We start from the raw sequence: 22,644 nt of genomic DNA, 5'->3' as shown, positions 1-22,644 counted from the left end.
AAACCTTATAGTACCCTTCTAGCCAATAGGCAGGTCTGAAAAGAGGGACCAGAAGGGACTAACCCCCAGACATTCACTTCCTTCTAAAACTTGTTCCGGGGGTGCTTGGGTGGCTCAGTCAGTGAAACGTCCGGCTTTGGCTCACGTCACGGTCTCACAGTTCATGGGGTCAAGCCCCGTGTGTCGGGCTCTGTGCCGACAGCTCGGAGCCTGGAGCCTGCTTCCGATTCTGTGTCTCCCTCTCTCTCTTCCCCTCCCCAGCTTGCTCTCTGTCTCTGTCTCTCTCTCCGAAAATAAACATTAAAAAAAAAAAATTAAAATGCAACTTGTCCTCAGCTTTACCAGACCCAATGTCCCTTGTAATAAGGATTCTGTAAAGCTCCTTTAATATCCTAGAATGAAATTTATAGAAGACATAAATAAGCATCAACAAGATGCTCTGATTTTAAAAGAATGAGAAGTAATTTAAAATAAAATAATATGTATTTCAGCAAGGAAATCTTTGTGCATACTCCCCTGGCATGTTTAGCGAGATAGTAGGATGCTTGTGCCCCGTGACAGACACAAATACAGACAGATATCTGTATGTTCTACCGGCAGCTCAAAAGCCAAGATTTTCCAAAACGTTGTTAAACAACTCTCAATACAGGTCCAAGCAAAATAAGATAAAAATCTTTCCTTCATTTATACAGAAAATGGCATCCGTGGAAAAAGCCAGTGTGTATTAAAAGTGTGCCAAAGTAGGGCGCCTGGGTGGCTCAGTCGGTGAAGCATCTGACTCTTGATTTTCGCTCAGGTCATGGTCTCGCGGTTCGTGGGCTCGAGTCCCGCATGGGGGTCTGCCCCGGCGGTGTGGAGCCTGCTTGGGATTCTCTCTCTCCCTCTCTCTCTGCCCCTTCTCCGCTCACTCTTGCTCTCTCTCTCTCTCCCCCTCTCTCAAAATCAATAAGTTAACTTCAAAAAGAAAGGAAAAAATAAAAGTGTGCGAAAGATACTCTGTGCTCGCATGAATAATGAAATTGGGTTCTAGGCTCACGTGACTCTAGGCCGGCTACTGGCTGACACACAAATGTCCCATGGGGCATTTGAAAGTTGCATGAAAGTGGCATGGACACAAGTGGCCCTTGTTTGGTATAGTCTTCTGCATTGCAGGAGGTCTGGAGTGCCTCCTCATGCATTTGCATGCCCAGTCCATGCAAATCGAGCCTCCTCATTAGCCAGAAAAACCGCCCCATTGATTTCAGGAAACAATTTCCAGGTTGCCCGTCATCCCCAGCGAGGACAGCTGACCTAGACCCACCAGGAAAACAGGTCACTTTCACCAGGAAGCAGAGCGCAAGATTACCCGTGGCTGTAGTCCTTGCACGTAGAAATATAAGGGAGCGGGAAACAGAGTCTCCCCAGCACTAGAAAGAGGCACCCCAGAAATAACACGCGCAGCCTGTGCCCTCAGAGAATGTACTTGCTATGCAATGGGGCAGACAGGTCCGAAACATCCCTAAAAATATCAGAACAGGGGCTACGTAAGCCATTGCTGCCTGAAGAGGAAATAAAACTGGGTTCGTGGAATCACCAGGTAGACGTGCAACAGAATTAATTTTCAGGCAGGAGATAACTGGTGAGATTGTATGAGTGCTTTCTCCAGAGTGATTTCCCCACCATAGCCAAAATACTATAATAATGGTATTTATTGGATCCTGCCTGTGTGCGGGCACGGAGTGCGAATGCATCATCTCCTGTTACTATAATGCAAATGTCCGTTGTTCCATTGAATACTTCTGTCAATCCTGTGAGGTATCGGGCTCATTCCAGTTCTGTAGATGAGGAAACTGAGGCACCGAGAGGCTAAGGAATTTTCCCACAATCACGCCATCCAGAAGCAAGTTGAAAGCCAAGCCCGCCGGACTCCAGATCTGCGTGGCTGTGCGCCCTCCACGGCCCTGCTTCTTTGGAGGAGGCATCAGTCACCATGGGTGAGCCGATCGGCTGCCCTGGACCTCACATTCCTCATCCAAAGATGAGAGACCACTAATAGGGCCTACTTGCTAGGCATGTTGCAAGGATTAATTATAGCCAGGATATAGGACTTAGAATAGTCTCTGACCTACGGTGAGCAACCAATAAACATCAGCTCTTATTATTTTCTGGTGAATGAGAACCCATCATTTTCTCTTCCTCTCTTCTCTCTGTGTGGCTGCTAAGCTGGGCTTGCACCTGGCGTGCACCCGTTTAGATGGACTACGGATGCTCCTAGAAGAGTACTTTTTTTTCTGAGATCCCTGAGCACTCAGTCTAAGCCCCGCCCCCCTCCACGCTTGGGTGGGAAGCAGGTGATAAGAGTCTTTGCTTTTGGAGAGGTGCGAATTCCTCTTCCTTTGCCAGCCAAGCTTGGCTCTTTGGCCGGAGGCTCAGGTGGTCAGCTGTTTTGCGTCTGCGGCCCCGGGGGGCAGCGGCCCCAGCATTAGATGGACCGAGCCTTGCTGAGAGCAGGGCAGTGAGGCAGATAAGGAGCGGGAGCGGCTGGGGCTTCTCAGGAGGCCTGTGCCCAGCACACTCTGGTCACCAGGCTGCGCAAACACCACCACAGAGCCCCTCTGGGGCACCGGCTCCGGCCCTGGCAACGAGTCCCTGGATGCCTCTAGACGGGGCGTGCAGACTGCTCCTCTCTGCTCAGGTGTGGGTTGGAGAGCAGCAAGGATGCAAGGCAGAGGCACGCATCCAGTCTCCCTGATTCTGCAGGGATACAGAGGTGGACTTTCCTTGGAGATCTCGGTGAGTTGCCTTTGGCGGATACCGGTGAGACCCTGGTGGGACTAAAAGCAAGGCCAGGTCTCCCCCATGTGGGAATCATTTCGGAGCAGCGGTGTTGACAGGGAAGCTGGATCTGGCCCCAGTCACGGAAGCAGCTGACACCATGTGCTGAGCCCTCGGCTTAATAAGCACCCTGGGTTGAGTTCTTCAGCAAGTAGTATCTCATTTAAAGTCCAAAAGCAACCCAGGGCAGTAGCTTTTGTGATCCCCATTTTCCAGAAGAGGAAACTGAGCCTTGGGGAGCCCAGGGGACTTGCTTAGAGCCAGGATTCAAACCGAGGATGGGGGAAGGTGCCAGGCGCTTTACATAGAGTTATATCTTATTTGCTGTTACTTAATTCTTACGCCATCCTGGTGAGGTAAGCGTTATTATTCCCATTTTGTAGCTGGGGAAACTAAACGATAGCTCAGAGAGGTTAAGTAACTTACCCAAGGTGGAGCTCAGATATACAACAGGCCTGTGTGATTCTACACTGTATTAGGCTGAGAGAGACGGAGAGAGAGAGAGCGTACAAGCACTCTCCTGCAGGTGAGACACGACCTAACGTTACCCAGAGCCCCTCGTTCGACATCTCTACAGTACTTTTCCACGTCTCTAGAGTCCTCTCACTCATATCGGCTCCCGCAGACCTCTTACAGCCACGGCTTGCCAGCTGGGGTGACAGAGATAGTATCTGCAGGCCCAGGGAAGGTTGCCAGGTAAAGGGTGGGGTGGAGAAGGGTTCCCCTGGCCCCACGAGAAGCGCCTCCCTGGGCCTGTGCGTGAGAAGGGCGCAGGGAGAGGACTGTTTGCCTGTGTATGTGCCTGCAGGGCAGGGGGTGGGACCCGGATTTCTCTCTGCCCCCTACCAGGAGATTACTTCTCCTAGACTCCCAGCTGCAGCTGAAAATACACTTTTTCCATCTCAAACTTCCTTCTCTTGGTCCAGCCCAAGAATGGCTTTGAAGGCCACCCTCAGGGCTCAGGCGCTACACCAATGTACCTGGTCAGTCGCCTCAAATGGTAAAGTGACTTGCGGCTAAGTGGGGAGCTGAGGCCTGTTCAGTTTACCTTTATTCTGAGTCTCCTCGCCAATCGGCACCGTGTTCAGTACGGGTCTGTTGTCTCCAAATTCAGCTTATTCTGCGAATCGCAGCTGCCCCCGCTGCTCTCCAGGGTCAAGACTCCCCTCCCTCTGCCCTGCGTGGCCACGAAAAACCTCCTGGGCTCACAACCCCCAAGGATCCTTGGTTCACATCCTGTTTTGCTTTTGTGTCTTAGCAGCCCCTCTCCTGCACCGGCATCTTCTGCGCAAGTAGCACAGGCTTTGTTGGCATAGACTACTGCAGGGTGTCCCTGCTTCGAGGCTTACAGGTGACAGTGTCGTGGTCAGAGGTCCAGCTGTGGCATCACACAGACCTGGATTCAAATCCTGGCTCTACCAATAGGCTCTGCGTCATCTGGTCGTTCCACCTTCTCTCAGCCTCAGTTTCTGCCTCTGTAAAATGGGGGGAAATAATAGCACGAACCTTACAGCATTGTCAGGAGGAGGATGAAATGAGATTTTGAATGTAAAGTGTCTGGGACACAGTAGATGCTCAATAAACATGAGTTACTGGTGCTGTCACAATAACATTGGTCCCAGCTGTCCCATCTCGCGTCAGCCTGGCTCCTGTGTGCCTCTTCTTCTTAGCTCTGCCCTCAGAAGGCTCTGGAAGCCTGGGGTTCACCTTTTTCCAGGTGGCAGTTCTGCTCAGATTCAGATTCTTCTGAGTGTTCTTACCCGTGTCCTTGTACCTAACTCATGCCGTTGCTACCTCAATAATAAGAGAAATATGCCAGGCTTGGTCTGTGCCAGGTAAACACAGGCATGTCTCACTGTACCTAAGAGGGTGGCCCCTGAAATGCACATTTAAGTCAAAGTTTGTGAACTAAATCTGATTTTTCTCCCAAAAGAGAGCCTGCTATTTAAAGGAATGTTAGACCACATCTTTTCAGGCAAACGAAGAATGCCCTTTTACAGTCAGTTAGAACCAAACATCATCTATAGTACTTGCTTAAGGTAAATTACAGATTAATCTTGCCTTTCCCTCTGCTGACATCTTTCAAAGAAAAGTGTGCGATCCTGGGCACCTGGGTGGCTCAGTTGGTCGAGCGTCCAGACTCCTGATTTTGGCTCAGTTCGTGATCCCAGGGCCGCAGCATTGAGCCCTGCTTCGGGCTCCATGCTGAGCATGGAACCTGCTTAAGATTCTTTCTCTGTCTCCCTCTGCCCCTCTCCCCCTGCTCATACTCTCTCTCTTTCTCTCTCTCAAAAAAAAAAAAAAAGAAAGAAAGAAAAGAAACTGTGTGATCATAATAAGAAAGCTGTTTAAACTTTACCCCATTACTATGAAGGGGTGTATCTGAAGGATCGGAAGCAGGCTTTGTAGACCCCTTGTGTAGCTGGTAAACTGAGGCCTGCAAAGATTTGGACACCCAGCCGCTGGGGGTACACGCTGATTCCTGCAGGGGGCAGTGGCAGAGTACTTCAGTCCCCCTCGCTCTGGCCCAGGACCCTCACGAAGAGGAGGGATCAAGTTGCTAGAGCACGAACCACTGAACCACCGGGCCAGAACAGGTTAACACGGCTCTGTCTGGAAGGGGGAGCAGTGCAGCCGCCCAGAGGCAAGGAGTCTCTTCCTCTCTGACATGAACCAGAACCAACTTCCTTTCTCAGGACTTGGTACTTCCCCTTATACTTAGCCTGGCAACACGGAGGGCAGCTTCCTGGCTCGCAGAGTACTTCCCAGAGCTTGGCCTTGCCCAGGGGCCTGGGAGAGACAGACACTTTCCTGGCATAAAGCAGAGCAGGGAACAGCAGGACCTGGGGTTCGGACTTTGCCCAGGACCTGGCAGCTCAGCGAGGACCCAGGATTCTTCGGGAATGCTCAGGCAGGGAACAGGATGCTCTGCGGGAAGAGGATCTGGGGAGTCCAGCTTCACAAGAGGGCTTCAGCTCCCCTCTTTCCCAGATCCTAAGGACTTCTAAGTACTGCCTGGGTGCTTATTAGAATCCATGAGAATCCAGGGCTCCTGGGTGGCTCAGTCAGTTAAGCATCTGACTCTCGATTTTGATTCAGGTCATGATCTCATGGTTTGCGAGTTCAAGCCCTGAATCGGGCTTTGTGCTGACAGTGCGGAGCTTGCTTGGGATTCTCTCTCTCCGCCCCCCCCCTCTCTGCCCCTCCCTTACTCTCTCTCTCAAAATAAATAAGTGAACTTAAAAAAAAAAAAAAAAAAGAATCAATGAGAATCCTCCTTGGGATGATGGAAGTGTCCTGAAGGTAGAGAGGAACAGGTATACACAAGCGTCTTGAGTCTGTTTTGAGTGAGCCCTGGCATCAGCTTTCATGCCTCCTTCTGCAGGCAGCCCTCTGGGACCACCCCCTCCACCTTCTGTATCTCAACAGGCTTCTACTGGGAGTGGGTCTGCCTCCCCAACCAGACTGTGAAATAATTGAGGAGAGGGTCTGTGGTTTATTTATTACAGTAGAGGAGTGTAATAGAGTAGACACTCAGTACATGTTTCGTAAATAAATGGATTGAGAGATAGTTGGCATGAACCCATCCGCCCACCCACCCGTCCCTCTGTCCTGGGTGTCATGAACTCCCATCTCTCTGCTTTCGGGGGCCTTCTTCCCTTCGTGCTGCTCTGCTCCTGGCGTCTTTTTCTCAGCAAGTGATCCACAAAATCTCACCCCTTACCCCAGGAAGGTGAGCTTGTTGGGTTTATGCAAATAGAGTATGTCATGGGCTCCATCCAGTCTGCTCCGGTAAATATTTCCCAACTCCGCAGTTTGCTGGCCAGCGCTGGGAGCTGTTGGCTGAGGCTCAGTGGTTGCTGGGGTGCTAGGGGCCACCCTCCGGGGACCCAGGGTCTGCAGAGAGGACTCTGACCGACCCAGTGTTTTAAACTCTTTGAGCTAAGCTAGTAACCCAAGCCAGAACGGGCCCCTTAACAAATGCCCCTTGGTGGGTTATGTGGCTCTCCTGGGACTGCCCTCTCCTGGCCGTTTAACGGAAACAGTGGGAGCTGGGAATATCCAATGACACCTGATGTCACTGTGACTATTTTTCATCAACCGTGGAGACAAGTTTGGGTTGAATCTCTCTATCTGGAGTGAGTCAGAGACATACAGACTCTCAGGGCTAAAAGATCCCTCAGGTCAAAGGTCCCCTGTTCTCAGAAGGGCGCCACAGACCTCTGCTATCTGGCACAAAGGCTTTTTCTTCCTCCCTTCCATCTTGCGTGTCAATACTCTTACTTATTCGTAATATAACATCTTAGGACTAAGCTTTCACTGTCTGCAGTGACATTTTAAATGAAAAAACAGGGGCGCCTGGGTGGCGCAGTCGGTTAAGCATCCGACTTCAGCCAGGTCACGATCTCGCGGTCCGTGAGTTCGAGCCCCGCGTCGGGCTCTGGGCTGATGGCTCAGAGCCTGGAGCCTGTTTCCGATTCTGTGTCTCCCTCTCTCTCTGCCCCTCCCCCGTTCATGCTCTGTCTCTCTCTGTCCCAAAAATAAATAAACGTTGGAAAAAAAAAATAAATGAAAAAACAGAGCAAATTTTTATAAAGCTAAATATATTCAGTTTTTAACATCTGAGCTTTTGTGCGCGCGTGCGTGCGTGTGTGCGTGTGTGTGTTAAAATATTAATTGTATGTGATGAAATGGTCTCACACCCCTGTCAGATGGCCCTTGCCCCCACATCTCTGCCAAAGCTCGCTCAGGGATTTTGGCCGCGCTACCCAAAATACAGCCTACTCCAGGGTCAGCGGTTGTACTGTTAGGCCACTTTTTCTCCTGTTAGACCCCGATCAATGTCCCCATGGTCACCATCTCTAGGAGTTGTCACTCTGCCTGCCTTAGCTCCAGGGCCTGAGTCCTTCTCCTCCACCTGACAGCCCTTCAATATTTGAGAAGAGCTATCACCCCAAAACCTTCCCCTTTACACGTAGATATTTGGAATTCCCCAGATGATTCCACACATCAGGTTCTCGACTGCTTTACTTAAAGCAACGACACGCAGAATACATGAATACCTTCTGGTAGCAAAAAAAATTTAATAATAGAGATAAAAAGGAAGACTTTGGATCCCTGTCCCTCTCAGCCCTCCTCCCAGAGGTAAATCCTGTTTTCACTGTGGTGTGTAAATGTCTAGAAGACTTTTCTTTCTGCACATGTGCGGACATGGGTACAAATGCAAATGTCCAAATGTTTGTGGGTTTTGAAAATTCACACGCATGTACGTCTATGTGTATAAATTATGCTGTGTGTATTCTTCTGCAACTTTCTCTTTAAATTAAAAAATAGGATTTACAGGGGCATCTAGGTGGCTCAGTCGGTTGAGCATCTGACTTTGGTTCAGGTCATGATCTCCTGGTTCACAGGTTCAAGCCCCATGTCCGGCTCTGTACTGACAGCTCAGAGCCCGGAGCCTGCTTCGGATTCTGTGTCTCCCTTTCTCTCTGCCCCTCCCCCACTCACGCTCTGTCTCTCTCTCTTGAAACAAATAAGCATTAAAACTTTAAAAAAAAATAGGATATATAGGTTGTTTCATGGCAGATAGTTGTATGACTTTTGTTGACGACCATGTAACATTCTATGGTTTCAGTGTAATATTACTTGCTTACCACTCTGTCGATGGACATTAGGTTGTTTCAAGTACTTCTTTTTACCGTGCTCTGATGACCTCTTTGAATTCATTTGTGCCTCAATACTTTGATACACATATATTTCAGTCTACTGAGCACCCTCTTTAAGTATAATATCCACAGGTGGACAACGTTCAATTATCAGATGACATCCGGTTAGGCCAGAGCACAGTGGGATCATTTGTGCGTTCACTGATCCATTTACTCATTCAACAGATGTGTATCGAGGAGGTACTGTGTCTGTATTGTGCCCTGATTGCAGCCATTCCAAGCCCAGATGAGACAGTAGTAGGCCTGTCTTCATGGAACTTATATGGTCAAATAGGGGAAGCTTCCTTGATGCTCTACTTCCATTCGTGCCGCCGAGCCTCCAGATTTTTTTAAGAAGATAATTCTATCACACTGTCAACTTGCATGCTCTTAGAATTCATTAATGTCTCTCGAGTATTTTTAAATGTTAAATGTTGCCTCAACTTGTACATTTAAGTTTCATATTCTAAGTAAACGATTGTGACATTTGCTCCCTATATTTTATCTTATTCCTTTCTTCCCTTCCATATTTTCAAGATTTCAAAAAAATAAAATTGACATCTTTGGGCAAAGTACTAGGTAGTCCTGTTCCTCACACAGAGATTTATGAAGTACGCGTGCTGTATCTTCATCCAATTTACTGATAACATTCTTAGACTGGCCACGCGCAGAGTCCTACGACATGTCACCGGAGACCTCCCACCTGGATGACAGTGATGTGTTAATTAATCCTATCTCAACCCATGTGACCCCATCTTGACCTCCAGAGACAATACATACATACATACATGCATACGCGTATACGAGCGCACATACGTGTATGCTCAGGCCTACTATGTCTCATCTGTGCTGGGAATGGCTGCAATCAGGGCACAACACAGCCACAGTACCTGCTCGATCCACATCTGTTGACGGAGTAAATGGATCAGTGAACGCACAAATGATCCCACTGTGCTCTGGCCTAACCGGATGTCATCTGATAATTGAACGTTGTCCACCTGCGGATATTATACTTAAAGAGGGTGATGGGTAGACTGAAATATATGTGTTATCAAAGTGCGTGCATACATGTACTGTATGCACGCATACAATAATTACAGCATTTGCCGGATCCTTATTTCTAGGAACCCTGGAAAGGAAATCAGCCTAGTGTGGCGTGACTTTTCAAGTCCGTGTGATACAGTGGAGAGAGAGTTGATTCTGGATCCGCTCAGAACCAGGTGGTATTCTGCCACTTCCTAGGTGTACGATCTTCGGGAAATCATTTGACTTCTCTGAGACCCAGTGTCCTGTGTTCTAGGATTGTTGAAAGCGTTCACGCATTCATTCCCCGTAGATCTAATAAGCACCCACGAAATGACAGGCGTCGTGCTCTGGCAGCAAGCAAGTAGGTCTCCCAGGTAATAAATGAACAACAGTCATTACCTTCATCCTGTTTTGGTGACCAGAGCAAGGAGAGCCTTCCTTGGAATGTTTCATAGATATTTTAGCCCTAGCCCTTGAGATCTGGGTAAGAATCAGAGATTATTTCCCTTTTATAGGTAGGGAAACAGATACATGATTAGAGAATCCTCTGACTCAGGTTCACACAGCCTTTTCATAACCAATTTGGTAACTGCTCCCAGCCCTAGACAATTGAGTTTACACTGTCAATTACAGTGGTTTGAACAACCATCATGCCGAGAGCCCTATCCCAGGCTAAGAAGGGTAATAGGAGAGCTATGTACTCAATAGAAATTGAACCAAAGGGTGAGCCCAATGTAAAAGGGAGCTACCCAAACCTACTGTAGTGCCTCACTTATCCAGGGAGCCCGAAGCCTCACCCATTTAGAACCCAACTAAGAATAAGGAAGCAAAATGAGACCTCGTACCAAGCCCTTTCTCAGGGCCTTAAAGTTTTATTTTAGAAACAGTTGTAATGGGTTTAATGATCTGGTCTTTTCAGTCCTTCGCAAATAAGAACTGCAAATTTGAGCTGGTAGAGGGGGCTGCTAAAAGCAAGCATACCAACAGTAGCGGATAAAAACCTGGTGTGAGGGGCGCCTGGGTGGCGCAGTCGGTTAAGCGTCCGACTTCAGCCAGGTCACGATCTCGCACTCCGTGAGTTCGAGCCCCGCGTCAGGCTCTGGGCTGATGGCTCGGAGCCTGGAGCCTGTTTCCGATTCTGTGTCTCCCTCTCTCTCTGCCCCTCCCCCGTTCATGCTCTGTCTCTCTCTGTCCCAAAAATAATAAACGTTAAAAAAAAAAAAAAAAAAAAAAAAAAAAAACCTGGTGTGAGAAAGGAGTTTAAAAACCTGGAAAAAAATAGACCTGCAAAGGAAGAAAAAAGAAAAGAAAAGAAAAGAAAAAAGGAAGGAAGGAAGGAAGGGAAAGAAAGAAAAAGAAAAGAAAAGAAAAAGAGAAAGAAAGAAAAGAAAAAGAGAAAAAGAAAAAGAAAAAAGCAACTAGGGACTATTTAGTGCTGCAGCCAACAGAGGCGAAACACTTGCTACCCTCAAGGGCATGATTGCTTTTAAGAGGAGTTCACAGTTACGACTTGAGTCATTGACTAAATTATCTTTCAAGTACTCTTTAAGGGAAAGTAGAGATACATACATTACCTTTTAGTAAGATCTCTAGTCAAAATGAAACCAATATATCTCTATCCCAAGCTGCAATAAAAGTCTTTGGAGCTGCAAGGGATAGGTTTTGGGACTGAAAATCTGCTTATCTGGAGGGAGGATATCCTAGGGATTTTAAAGATGTGTTGAATTTTTGTTTTTAAGTTTAGTTACTTAATTTGAGAGAGAGTGCAAGCAGGGGAAGGGCAGACAGAGAGGAAGAGAGAGGTGAGTTACCAGCAGACTACGCTATCAGCACAGAGCCCGATGCAGGGCTCGAGCCCACAAACTGTGAGATCATGACCTGAGCCAAGATCAAGAGTCGGAAGCTTAACCGACTGAGCCACCCAGGCGCCCCAAGATGTGTTGAATTTTAAAGCAGAGGACTCGGGTTCAGACCCTGGGCCTCCTGCTAGCCAGCTATGTACTTGGGGAAAATCTACCTCTCATGAACTTTGTTTTCTTCAACTGTAGAATGGAAAGACCATCACCTGCCTCTTCATCTTATGGGGATATTCTGAAACTCAACCAAAATTGTATGCTTGAAAGTGCTTTGTAAACTGTAGAACATCACAGAAAGTTCTAAGGTCTGTAGGCCACATCCCAGGTGTTGCCTGCTGGCATAGACAGTGACTCAAGAAGTAGGGAGAGAAGGAGATTGGGTTATTTTTGCTATTATTATTTTTAACTATTGTTATTGCTAAACATGCACGTGTGCACACACACGCACGTACAGCAATATCTGTATGTATGTTTATTAACATCATGTGCCCCTTAACTTCTCAAGAGTCCCTCTGCCCAGGAGAAAGAAGGAACCCTACAACTAACTTTAACACCTCGTAAGCTAAAAAGTTCTATACGGATATGTGACATTTTGAGTGCTTACTGTTTTTAACCTTTCTTTTTTTTTCTACGTTTATTTTTGAGAGAGAGAAAGAGACCGACAGAGTGCGAGTGGGGGAGAGGGAGAGAGAGGGAGACACAGAATCTGAAGCAGGCTTCAGGCTCAGGGCTGTCATCACAGGGCCCAACGTGGGGCTCAAACTCACGAACCAGGAGATCATGACCTGAGACGAAGTCAGATGCGTAACTGATTGAGCTACCCGGGCGCTCCTTAATCTGGTTTTTTTTTTCATTTAAAATTCATAATTAGCTTTTTTTTTTTTAAATTTTTTTTCTTCAACGTTTATTTATTTTTGGGACAGAGAGAGACAGAGCATGAACGGAGGAGGGGCAGAGAGAGAGGGAGACACAGAATCGGAAACAGGCTCCAGGCTCTGAGCCGTCAGCCCAGAGCCCGACGCGGGGCTCGAACTCACGGACCGCGAGATCGTGACCTGGCTGAAGTCGGACGCTTAACCGACTGCGCCACCCAGGCGCCCCAATGTTTAATTTTTTAAAAGCTAATTATGGGGGCGCCTGGGTGGCGCAGTCGGTTAAGCGTCCGACTTCAGCCAGGTCACGATCTCGCGGTCCGTGAGTTCGAGCCCCGCGTCGGGCTCTGGGCTGACGGCTCAGAGCCTGGAGCCTGTTTCCGATTCTGTGTCTCCCTCTCTCTCTGCCCCTCCTCCGTTCATGCTCTGTCTCTCTCTGTCCCAAAAATAAATAAACGTTGAAGAAAAAAAATTTAAAAAAAAAAAAAAATTAAACATTGCCGAACTGTGCATGCCTTCTGGAAACCCAAACCCTCTCCGCTCCGGCTATTGTGAGCAGTTGGGTTGGCCGTGGCCTTTCAGATACCAGTCTGGGTTCGCTCTTTCAGGCCCGCAGGCATTCACCAGGGGATTCCTTTGTTACAAAGGATAAAGCTTCAAGGGTGGAAATATATGTTCTGTCCTAAAATCTCTCCGTTTTGTCTCCTCTGCCTCGTCCTTGCTGTTTTGGCCTTGGGCGCACATATCCCTATCAGCTCTTACCTGGACTGTTGCCATCAACAGCTTCTTAATCAGCGGCCCTGCTTGCGGTTTACCCACTTCAGACCCGTATTCCACACCGCCGTCGGCGTAACTGAGCTGAACAAAAGTCTCTCCGTGCTATTCCCCTTTCCTCTGGTGACACTTTGCCCCCAGAGTCCGTCGAAACTCCTCTGCACGGTGTGCGGGGCTTCCAGGGGCCCTGGCTGCTCGTCCAGGCCTTCCTCTCCACACCCCGATGCGGCAGCAACATCACCGGACTGCTGGTTGCTCTCGTCCTCTGCAACTTTGGACGAGCCGTTCCCACTTCCTGACATGCCCTTCCGTGCCTTCCCTTGGGGAGCCCCCTTCACCGTTCAGGGCTGCTCAGAAGGACTTTTCTTCTGTGGGGCTCTCCTTACCTCGCTCCCCTTCCTCTGGCCGTGCTGTGCCCTGCCACGGTGAGTCACAATCTTTCCGTGCCACCACAATGCGTGCTTGTGATTGCTGTAAGCATTGCGTGGTTGCTGTTTACTTTTCGTGTCCTGTCTCCTGATTAACCCAGCAGGCCCCCGTTCATCTTCGTGCCTCTAGTTCCCCCTTGGTATACAATAGGTGCATACTAAATTCTCGTTGAACTAAACTGACCTGGGAAGAGGACCTTTATGGGACAGGAAACCTCTGTGTTTCAAGCATGCCACGTGGAAGACCAGCTACTCCCTGCTGTCAGAGCAGACCCAGTGTTGGAAGGCCACGAGGTGTGCCTCAGTTTATCTGGAGTTCCACAGCGGTTCAAGACACGAGGCCCTCGGTCTTGCTAGAACACTGTTCTCAAAGGTAAAAATCACCAGGGCGACTGGGTGGCTCAGTCAGTTGAGCGTCTGACTCTTGGTTTTGGCTCAGGTCATGATCTCACCATTCGTGAGTTCTAGCCCCGCGTGGGACCCTGGGCACTGACCTCGAAGCCTGCTTGGGATTCTCTCTCTCCCCCACTCCCTCTCTGCCCCTCCCCTGCTCATGTTCTCTCTGTCTCACTCAAAATAAATAAACAAACTTAAAAAAAAATAAAAGGTAAAAATTACCAGGGAAACCCATTTACTTACACTGGTAACCCATGCTCCAACTTCCAGGGGCAGGCTTCCAGGTCACAGGCAGTCACCCAGGAAATGCCAAGGAGAATCCTTTTCAGACTTGTTACAAACTTTACGTTCAATAACTATGTAAGCCCCACATGCACATAAAAGTCCCAGGCCACCGTTGTGAAAATGTTTACACCAACCACGTACCAATGTGAAAACAACATGGAACTTAGAGGAGGTAGGGGTCCACAGGGACATTTTCGGATGGGAAATTCTGGGGGGAGGCCAATGGGGTTGCCTCACTTGGACCAAATGGTACAGAAGAAGAGGGGGAGGGTCTGGAGGTGAATGACCCAAGTAGAAAGTCACGCTGCGCTCTTCCTGGCTGCATGATGGGGGGCGCGTTCGGTCGGCTCTCCTGATCGTTCCTGCATCTGTAAAAAGGTTTGATAAGATTATTGGCCTCATGGAATTAGCATGAAGGATAAATGATGATATATTTGCAAGTGCTTTTGGATCTCTAAAGTGCTACAAAAATATCATGTTCTCTCTTTCTGGAGCTGATGCTCTTGTTCGCCTACCCCACTTAGCTTCCTGATAATGAGGGAGGGAAGTGAGCAAATATCAAGCCCCTGGAGTGAATTCCTTCAGGGGAGAGTCAAGGAAATGCAGAATACTGGGTCCCAAGCCAAGTCCTATGTTATCATATCTAGTCAACTGTGCTCTATCTGGACATGAACCTTAGTCTGTGTAGTAACGAAGAACTCTGAACGGGGACTTTTCTTTTGATGAAATCTCATTAGAGCAGTGGGATTAGGGTTGCTACTGAGTTATGACCAGGAAATGTAGGAAACAATATTTTGAGCGATAAAAACACGAGACCGAGCCATGCGGCCGTGCAATGGAATGGACAGAATAGTGTGTGGGGAGTTAGGAGACCTGTCCTCATGGGCCCTGGGTCTCCGGGCCGGGCTTGCCTGCCACTCTAGGTCTGTGGCCCTGAGCAAGTTGGTCTGCCCCTCCTTGGGCTTCAGGAGTCATAGCTGTGAAATGAACGGTTTGGGCCAGGTGCTAGCTGCATTTCCTTCCAGTTCTGATGGGGAAGGAAGGGAACCAACACTTGTTGAATGTCTGCCACGTAGCTGGCACGGTGTGCACCGTGAAGAGTCTATGACTCTGTGAATCCATCACTCTCAGGTGAGACTTAGGTTTACGTAGAACTATGGAGTCACATAGACTTGGACCGGAATCTCATCTCTATTATTTACCTGCAGTCTGACCTCAGGCAGGTTTGTTAATATCTACAAGCCTCAATCTCTTTTGTCATCTGTGAAACGGGGCTGGTGAGACAGTCAGCATACTTTCTGCTCCCAAGTCTGCTCCTGCTCTCTTTTATGCATTATAAATTTTTTAAGTAGATTCCATCTAGTCTCCTTTTCTCCTTTTGTCTAGGCCTAGAGAACCAAATGAAATAACTTAAAATATTAGATCATGCAACCAGGGGTGCCTGGGTGGCTCAGTCGGCTAAATGCCTGACTCTTGATTTCGGCTCGGGACACGATCTTGACGTTCGTGAGTTCGAGCCCCGCATCGGGCTTCACGCCGTCAGCACGGAGCCTGCTTGGGATTCTCTGTCTCTCTCCCTCTTTGCCCCTCCCCTGCTTGTGCTCTCTCTCTCTCTCTCTCTCTCAAAATAAATAAATTTTTTAAAAAAGATCATGCCACTAGTTAGAAGCAGGGATGGGACCGAAAGTCAGAACTCCTGGTTGCTCCTGAGCCTTGCCCTTGCTTCCTGGTTGTCTTTTTCTTTTTCTTTTCTTTTCTTTTCTTTTCTTTTTCCTTTCTTTTCTTTTCTTTCCTTTTTTTTTTCTTTCTTTCCTCCTTTCTTTCTTTCTTTTTTTCTTCTTTCTTTCTTCCTTTCTTTCTTTCTTTCTTTCTTTCTTTCTTTTTTTCTAAATCATCTGCTCTGAAAAGGACAGCAAAGTCCTTCCATGATAGGCAGCCCAGATGTATGCAGAAGAACCCAGTGTGATGCCAAACTGCATTCACTCACCAGACACTTCCCAAGGATAGCCACTGGGCTCAGGAACCATTTTCAGAGTTTGATTCAGAGAACGTGCTCAGCATTTCTTCCCCCACTGCACCTCCTACCTCCTGCCGTTTCACTTCTTTGGGGGCAGAACAGCTCTCTGTGTGGGCAAATCAAGAGTTGTGCGGAATTCCTCTCAAGACAGTAGTAGCTCTGGGCTCTTCTCTACCAGGTGGCCTACTAGGAGAGCCAGAAGGGGGTGATTCAAAGGGGATCAGGGTCAGAAAAAAGAGAGCCTCCGTCAACCCACCAGAAGGGAACATGGCGGGCATCTCGGGAAGGCTTTGAAGGAAGGTGGAGCGTGACGTCGTTCAAGTCCTGGCCACCAAGAAACATTTGTGAGGATTCGTCCTCCGTAGGGACGCAGCCCCTTCCCAGAGTTTTTAAACTTGAATGCATGGACTTATGTGCCAGAGGGAGAAGAAAACTTTTATAGGCTTAAAATGATGGGGTTTTTCACGCATGTGTCAGCACTAGCAATGCTATGTCTTAAGAACTGAAGCCAAAGCATTAAATAACATGACTGATAAGCGTGTTGCATTTCCAGAGTCGGTGCAAGCCAGAAAAACAAGGATGCCTCTTTGAAAAGTTCCTTTTCAGGAGGTAGCAACCCCAAGTGGCCCCGGCTTCCTGAGGAGCTACTAGTTTATTCAAGGGTCCCCTGTCTCTTCTCTTCCTTTGTCTAGAAGTTTGATGCGGGCAGGGAGAAGATCCCAGTGTCCCTGGGCAAAGGTGCCTCGAAGCTGGTCTGTCATTGCTCTGACTGGAAACCTGGGTGAGGCCATCTCCCCAGGCACTTCCCGGAGGCATCTGAAGGCAGGAGTCTTGGACTCCCAGGGAACAACCAAGAACCACAGAAAGAGGAGAGTTTCCCAAGCGAAAATGCAAGCCAACATCTCCCGGGGGACTCTCAGCCCTGTTCACCTGAGATGAGTTACTTGCCTGCCCCATTCTACCACTGGAAATATATTTTTAGGATCTTTTCATGAGCAACATGTTCGCTGCCAACCCTTTATAGATCAGTTACAAAACAGAAACTCTCCTTACTGCTAGGAGAAGTGTAGAAGGGGGGGGGGGGGGAGAAAGAAAAAAAAAAATCCTGCCTGTAATTGAAGGCAGGTTGGGAGATGTTCATGCTTTGAAATTCTCCTTCTTGTGAAATGTTTATGAAACACTTTCCACAAACGAGTTATGCAACCAGGACAACAGCTTTGATCGTTTTCATCGCCAGTGATCTGTTCATTAGTGTGGGGCTGCTTCCCCGAGAGAGAGAGAACCATGTGAAAATGTCATGGGTGGGGCTAAGGAGGAGTACCCCAGCACCCTCGTGCCCCATCACATGACCCCAAAACATGGTTCATAAGGAGGTCCGTGGGTCTATCTGGGCCAGAACGCCACCTTTTCCATCACCTACGGTCTATGCTGTCTCCCACCCCTGGAAAGTTGATAGTATTGTTTTGTAGAAAGGGAACCGGGGGGAAATCAGAGGGTCATTCCCTTAAGGGACTTGGCCAGTGTCTTGTTATGTAACTTTATCCCCATCTCTAAAACTCTCTGGGCCTCCATGAGATGGGAAGGCAAATACTTGTCCCCACACCCCTGGCTGGGAGTGTGAAGCCGAGTAAGGAACGTACGAAGGCTTCCAGCCCCTCCGAGGGGGCTCTCTCCTCGCGGAATGAGGATACTGCTTTCTCAAGCAGGTGATGTCAGGGAGTTCATTGGGATTAGAAAAGATAATCACCCATGATGACTTTTTACCTCCCTGGTCACTGCCCAAGACTCAGTGTAACACCTGTACACAGCACAGTGGGTGGAGAAAATCCTGAGCGAACAAACCTTGTCTAGCAGATGGACGGGATGGTCAGTGGCTATGACAGGGCCGAGCCCTCTGGGTGGCCCGTGTCCCCAGGGATTAGTCCATCCCAAGCAGGGCCTGCAGAGATATCCCTTTGCGTGAGAAGAACCACCAAAGGGACTCTGGAGACAGTCTTCATGATTCCAGGCAGGCTGTGGGTTTGATTGGGTTTTCACAAGTACAGGGGAAAGTGGATTTTCGTCCAATTTGCCTCCGGTTCTCACATTAGAAGTCAATGGGATTCCAACAGAAGTCTCTCTATCTCGTCTTCCAGATCCACAGCCAACACCCAGTTGCCTGGAAAGGCTCCAATCTTTTCCATTCGACAGCAGTGAAAGGGATTTTTTTGATTTGGGAAGGACTTTGTTTCTTAATTTCTTAGTTTCTTCACCCGTGAACTCTTAAGAGAATTGCCAAAGGAGGCTGTTAAGAGCCGCTAACGTATCTTCCTCCCTTCCTCTCTTTCTGAGACCCACCCACCAAAGCAGAGACTTCTAGAATCTGTCACCGACAAAGAAATCTCCTTTACTGTCTTTCAACCTGGTTTGTATAGGACTCTCTTCCTTGGGGGGTTACTGTCAGCAGCTCGCACCCATAGGCTAATGAAATATGAGAAATGAAAGAGTGAAACGCCGCCAAAGCAAAAAGTCACAACAATGACACACACGGGGCTGTCAGAACGCCCCAGACGAACACCCAGAGGAATTTCCTGCTATCGGTTGCTTCATTTTTAGAACTGGGAGGTCAGCTGTGCCCCTCAACGAGTTTGGAGGGCAATTGATCCGGGAAGCAGATGAAAGGGTGAGTTTTCTTTTATGATGGCGCTGGTTTCTGAAATTAAGTGTTGCAGGAAGACCTGGCAGTGATTCTAACAGATAGCACCCAGGTTGGAGGCAAAGCACATGTTTTCAAGCTCTGTCATAGCTGCACCTTCTTATCTCCATTGCGCATAATGAGTCTATAAAGGAACCCTGCCACTTGCCTCCGAGCTGGAGCCCCGCCAAGCTGCCCGCGGTGGTTCTACCCAGCGTGGCTTTGGCTCCAATTTTCCATGTTCTCCCTCTGTCCCCCTTCCTCCATCCTGCCTCACCTATCCCCGCACTGGGAGAGGGATGCACCGGGGCAGGAGCGGGGGGGGATCTACAAAGGAGACGTGGCCCCCCAAAGGCTTTGCTTAACTAAAATCTCTTCGAACAAACCTTAAGGGTGGTGGTGGTGGTGGTGGTTTTAAATAAGTAGTTGTATCATCTATTTCTGGCTTTTTAAAAACCTGCTAACAAATGTTTCCCCAGAATCGAGGATGTGAAAGCTCTTAATTTCTAGGGGAAGAAAGTAGGACACCAGAGCTTCTTAGACGGAGATGCCAAGCCTGGGTGGGAAGAACCGAGGGACCCTGGGGCTAGCGAATGGGGCCGTCTTGGCAATCCCTCCCGGCTGGCCGTGTCTTTAGAGTTCACAAAGTCTCAACCCTCTGCCCCCACTGTCCTACTTCCTGTCTCTCTCCCTTCCTCTTCTCTGCTTCCAGTGCCCCAGAATAAGTCTCCTTAGGTGAGAGAAGAGAGGAATGATTTGTAAAGACTGTCCCTGAAAGAAGCATCCTCTTCCCAATTTTGGTGGCACCAGCCCTTGTTGGTGCCCTTTTAGGTCTGCTTTAGAACACCGCAGCAACCTGGGCTAGCCAAGTCTGCCAAACGCACTATGGAACTGGAACTTGTGATTCCATTTTAGGACTGGAAGAGAGAAGAATCCTATAGAATCATCAAACAGATGGAGAAACTGAGTCTCGTACAGGCTAAAAGATTGCTCAGGGTTACGTAGTAAGTTCAAGTCAGGGTGAGGACTTAGACACAAGGTCTAGCTCCCTGTTCAACGTTTTCCTGACTGTATCCCCCTGGAGTCTATGGAGAAATGGGTTCTGTTTGTGTCTTTTAGGTAATTAACTTGCATTAATTCCCATTATGTGCAAGGTACCATATTTAGGACATTAGCTCTTTCCTCGGTCTCTGATATCACTCAGTAGGATCTGCCTCGCTCACCAACCAAAGGGAGTTCTTTCTTTAGTGATCTAAAGATTCATTTCACAACAATGAAGCATAAATATAGCCATTGGTCTGAACGTTTTACTTGGATTAAGTTAATACAGGAGTGATTCCAGGATGTCTGTGACATCCCCAGTGTAGACCAAGAAAATGGTTTAAGCCAGGACGTCTATGGCCAAGAATTTCCATCAGAGGATCTCCCTAATGTCTTTTAAAAGGTATAGTCTAGATCCTATGCTCTTTGTCATATTATATGAATTCAGAGTCACTTGGCTCCCCCTGCCCCAGTGGACTTCCTGAAAAGCCGCAAGAGTATAGTTCTCTGGATGGGCCCAAATAGTGCACCCATCCAGCCCTGCCCTTGGACACCCGAGAGCCCCACAGGTGGGTGATTGGTGCTGTCATCCAAGACAGCACTGGATGAGACAGCACTAGCCTCTCTCACTGGAGAGAGGCTAGAGAGGTTTTAGAAGCCATCACAGCCCCCTCGGGCTGCCCCTGCAGTAGTGACTATGAGGGAGACGTGTCCCCACCTGTAGGGAGACCGGCAAAGACTATCATCAGAGCCGCATGGGTGCAGAGGGCTGACTGCAGAGGCAGCTCACCACGCAGAAGATAGATAACTGTGGAAAACAAGGGGAAGAGAGAGGGGAAGCTGGCTCCCAGACTTTGGGATTTTGTGGACCAGGAAAATAAACAAACAGTATGGGGAAGACTGGTAAAGGGTTGCCTTTTTTTTTTTTTTTTTCCCACTTTGCAAGGTGGGGAGTTTTTAAAATACCATTTAGAAAATTTTTTTTATGTTTATTTAGTTTTGAGAGAGAGAGAGAGAAAGGGAAACAGCATGAGCGGGTGGAGGGGGGCAGAGAAGGACGGAGACACAGAACCCGAACCAGGCTCCAGGCTGTGAGCTGTCAGCACAGAGCCCGACACGGGGCTCAAACCACAAGTGGTGAGTTGAAGTTGGTCGCTTAACCCACTGAGCCATCCAGGTGCCCCTTAAAATACCATTTAGAATCAGCATCATGTCACAAAAGAAATTCTAACCTCTCCCCCCAAGAAAAAAGGAAGAACGCCATCTCCAAATTTAAAAAAAATGTTTCAAGTCCCTGCAATATCCTTCTTTTTTTCCCGTTTCAACAAGGAAGCGCGTAAACTGCACCGTGGGCCTGCACAGCCCACAGAATGTGCTGAGGAACCATGGATCTCTGTGAACCCCCCTCCTGCAGACTCTGACTCCAGAGTGCCATTTCCCTGTCTCTTACCAGCTGCCCTGGGCTGAGGTGCACACACAGGCAGGCACATCAAGCCCCAGCCCTGTAGGTACTGTAGGCACGGAGCTAGCTCCTTACTCTCGGGGCTGGTCACTAATCCGCCTTGACCTTCTCTACGTTTCTGTTTCTGCCCGCCTGGGGAGGCCCCGCACTGATGCTCTCCTGCCTCCACTTACACAGATTAAAACTGAGGACCTCAGTGACTCCTTGCAGCAGACCCTCTCGCATCGGCCATGTCACCTGAGTCAAGGACCTGCCATGATGTCTGGAAACCAAATGTCTGGGGTAAATGCCAGCCTGATGCCGGGGAGCCCTGATAGTCTCAGTGGGCCGGGGAGTTGAAGTCAAGCCTTCTCCAAAATGCTTGACCTCTAGACCTGGCTCTCGGTGAATTCGTGGTCCGAAAAGCCCCCTGTAGGGAGTGTGACCGAGGGATTCGGGCCTGGGGTGGAGGTGGGAGTCCATAGGGGAAGCCCGGCTGCCTCTACCTGTCTGGGACCAAAAGGAGCCGGCCTGGCCAGAACAATGGACTTAGCGGCTGTGGAGCCGGCCCCCATTTCAGGGGACCCTATTGCGACAACCATGGCTACAGATATAGAGCATTTCTGTCTCCAGTGAGCCCACTCTCCTCCCTCGAGGTTTTGCACCAAAGCCAAAGTAGAACAGAGTGTCGTGCGGGGAAGAGGAGGCACCCTGAAACAGTAACAGCAAACGTCAGAGAGGGCGGATGTCCATGTGGCGAGCCCCTCTCTTGGTCTGGATCACCTGGGGAAGAAATGCCACCCCTTCCCTGGAAATACTTAAGACCGGAACGTGTGCCCATTCCTTCACTTCCTCATTCAGCAGGGGTTTACCACCTCTTCGTGTACAGACCTAAGCACAGCCCTCGTGGGGCACAGAGCCCTGAGGATCTCGATCCCCCACGTATCGGAACTGCTGTCTCCCTTTTGAGGGCTGGTGGGAGGAGCCCAGGGGCAGTGGCCTTTCTGCCACATCAGATCGGTTGTGTTAAGAAATAATAACTTACTCCTCCTTCCAGGAAAAGCTCAGGCCCAGGAAATGGCCAAGACGTGGCTTTTAGCACAGTCGAGTGGCATGAGATTAAAGAAACAGAGTCAGACGATCGGGATTTCATGTCATTTCTAGGGTAAACCTCTGAGAGCCGGGTAACACTGAGCCTGTGCCTTCGACGTTTACCGTCTACTTGGGAGACAAGACTGACACGCACGAAAGTTAAATAACAAGGCAAAGTTTAAGTACACTAGGCTGAGAGGCACTGCTTGGCTGAGTGCAGGAG

At 48.8% G+C, this 22,644-nt stretch overlaps 1 protein-coding gene across 2 annotated transcripts in view; it reads left to right on the top strand.

The window, feature by feature from the left end:
• The window catches only part of POU2F3 (POU class 2 homeobox 3), a 79,350-nt gene that overhangs the window by 37,738 nt on the left and 18,968 nt on the right, over positions 1-22,644 (top strand). For both annotated transcript variants that reach the window (XM_086678857.1, XM_086678858.1), the window contains exon 4: positions 21,528-21,632. In XM_086678857.1, coding sequence (XP_086534983.1) covers positions 21,528-21,632 — 105 coding nt within the window. The remainder of the gene's footprint in view (positions 1-21,527; positions 21,633-22,644) is intronic.

Source organism: Puma concolor, chromosome D1 (genome assembly GCF_028749965.1).
Source record: "Puma concolor isolate L17-30 chromosome D1, mPumCon1.1.hap2, whole genome shotgun sequence".
Taxonomy (NCBI): Eukaryota; Metazoa; Chordata; class Mammalia; order Carnivora; family Felidae; genus Puma; species Puma concolor.
This window is presented reverse-complemented; position numbering and strand designations above follow the sequence as displayed.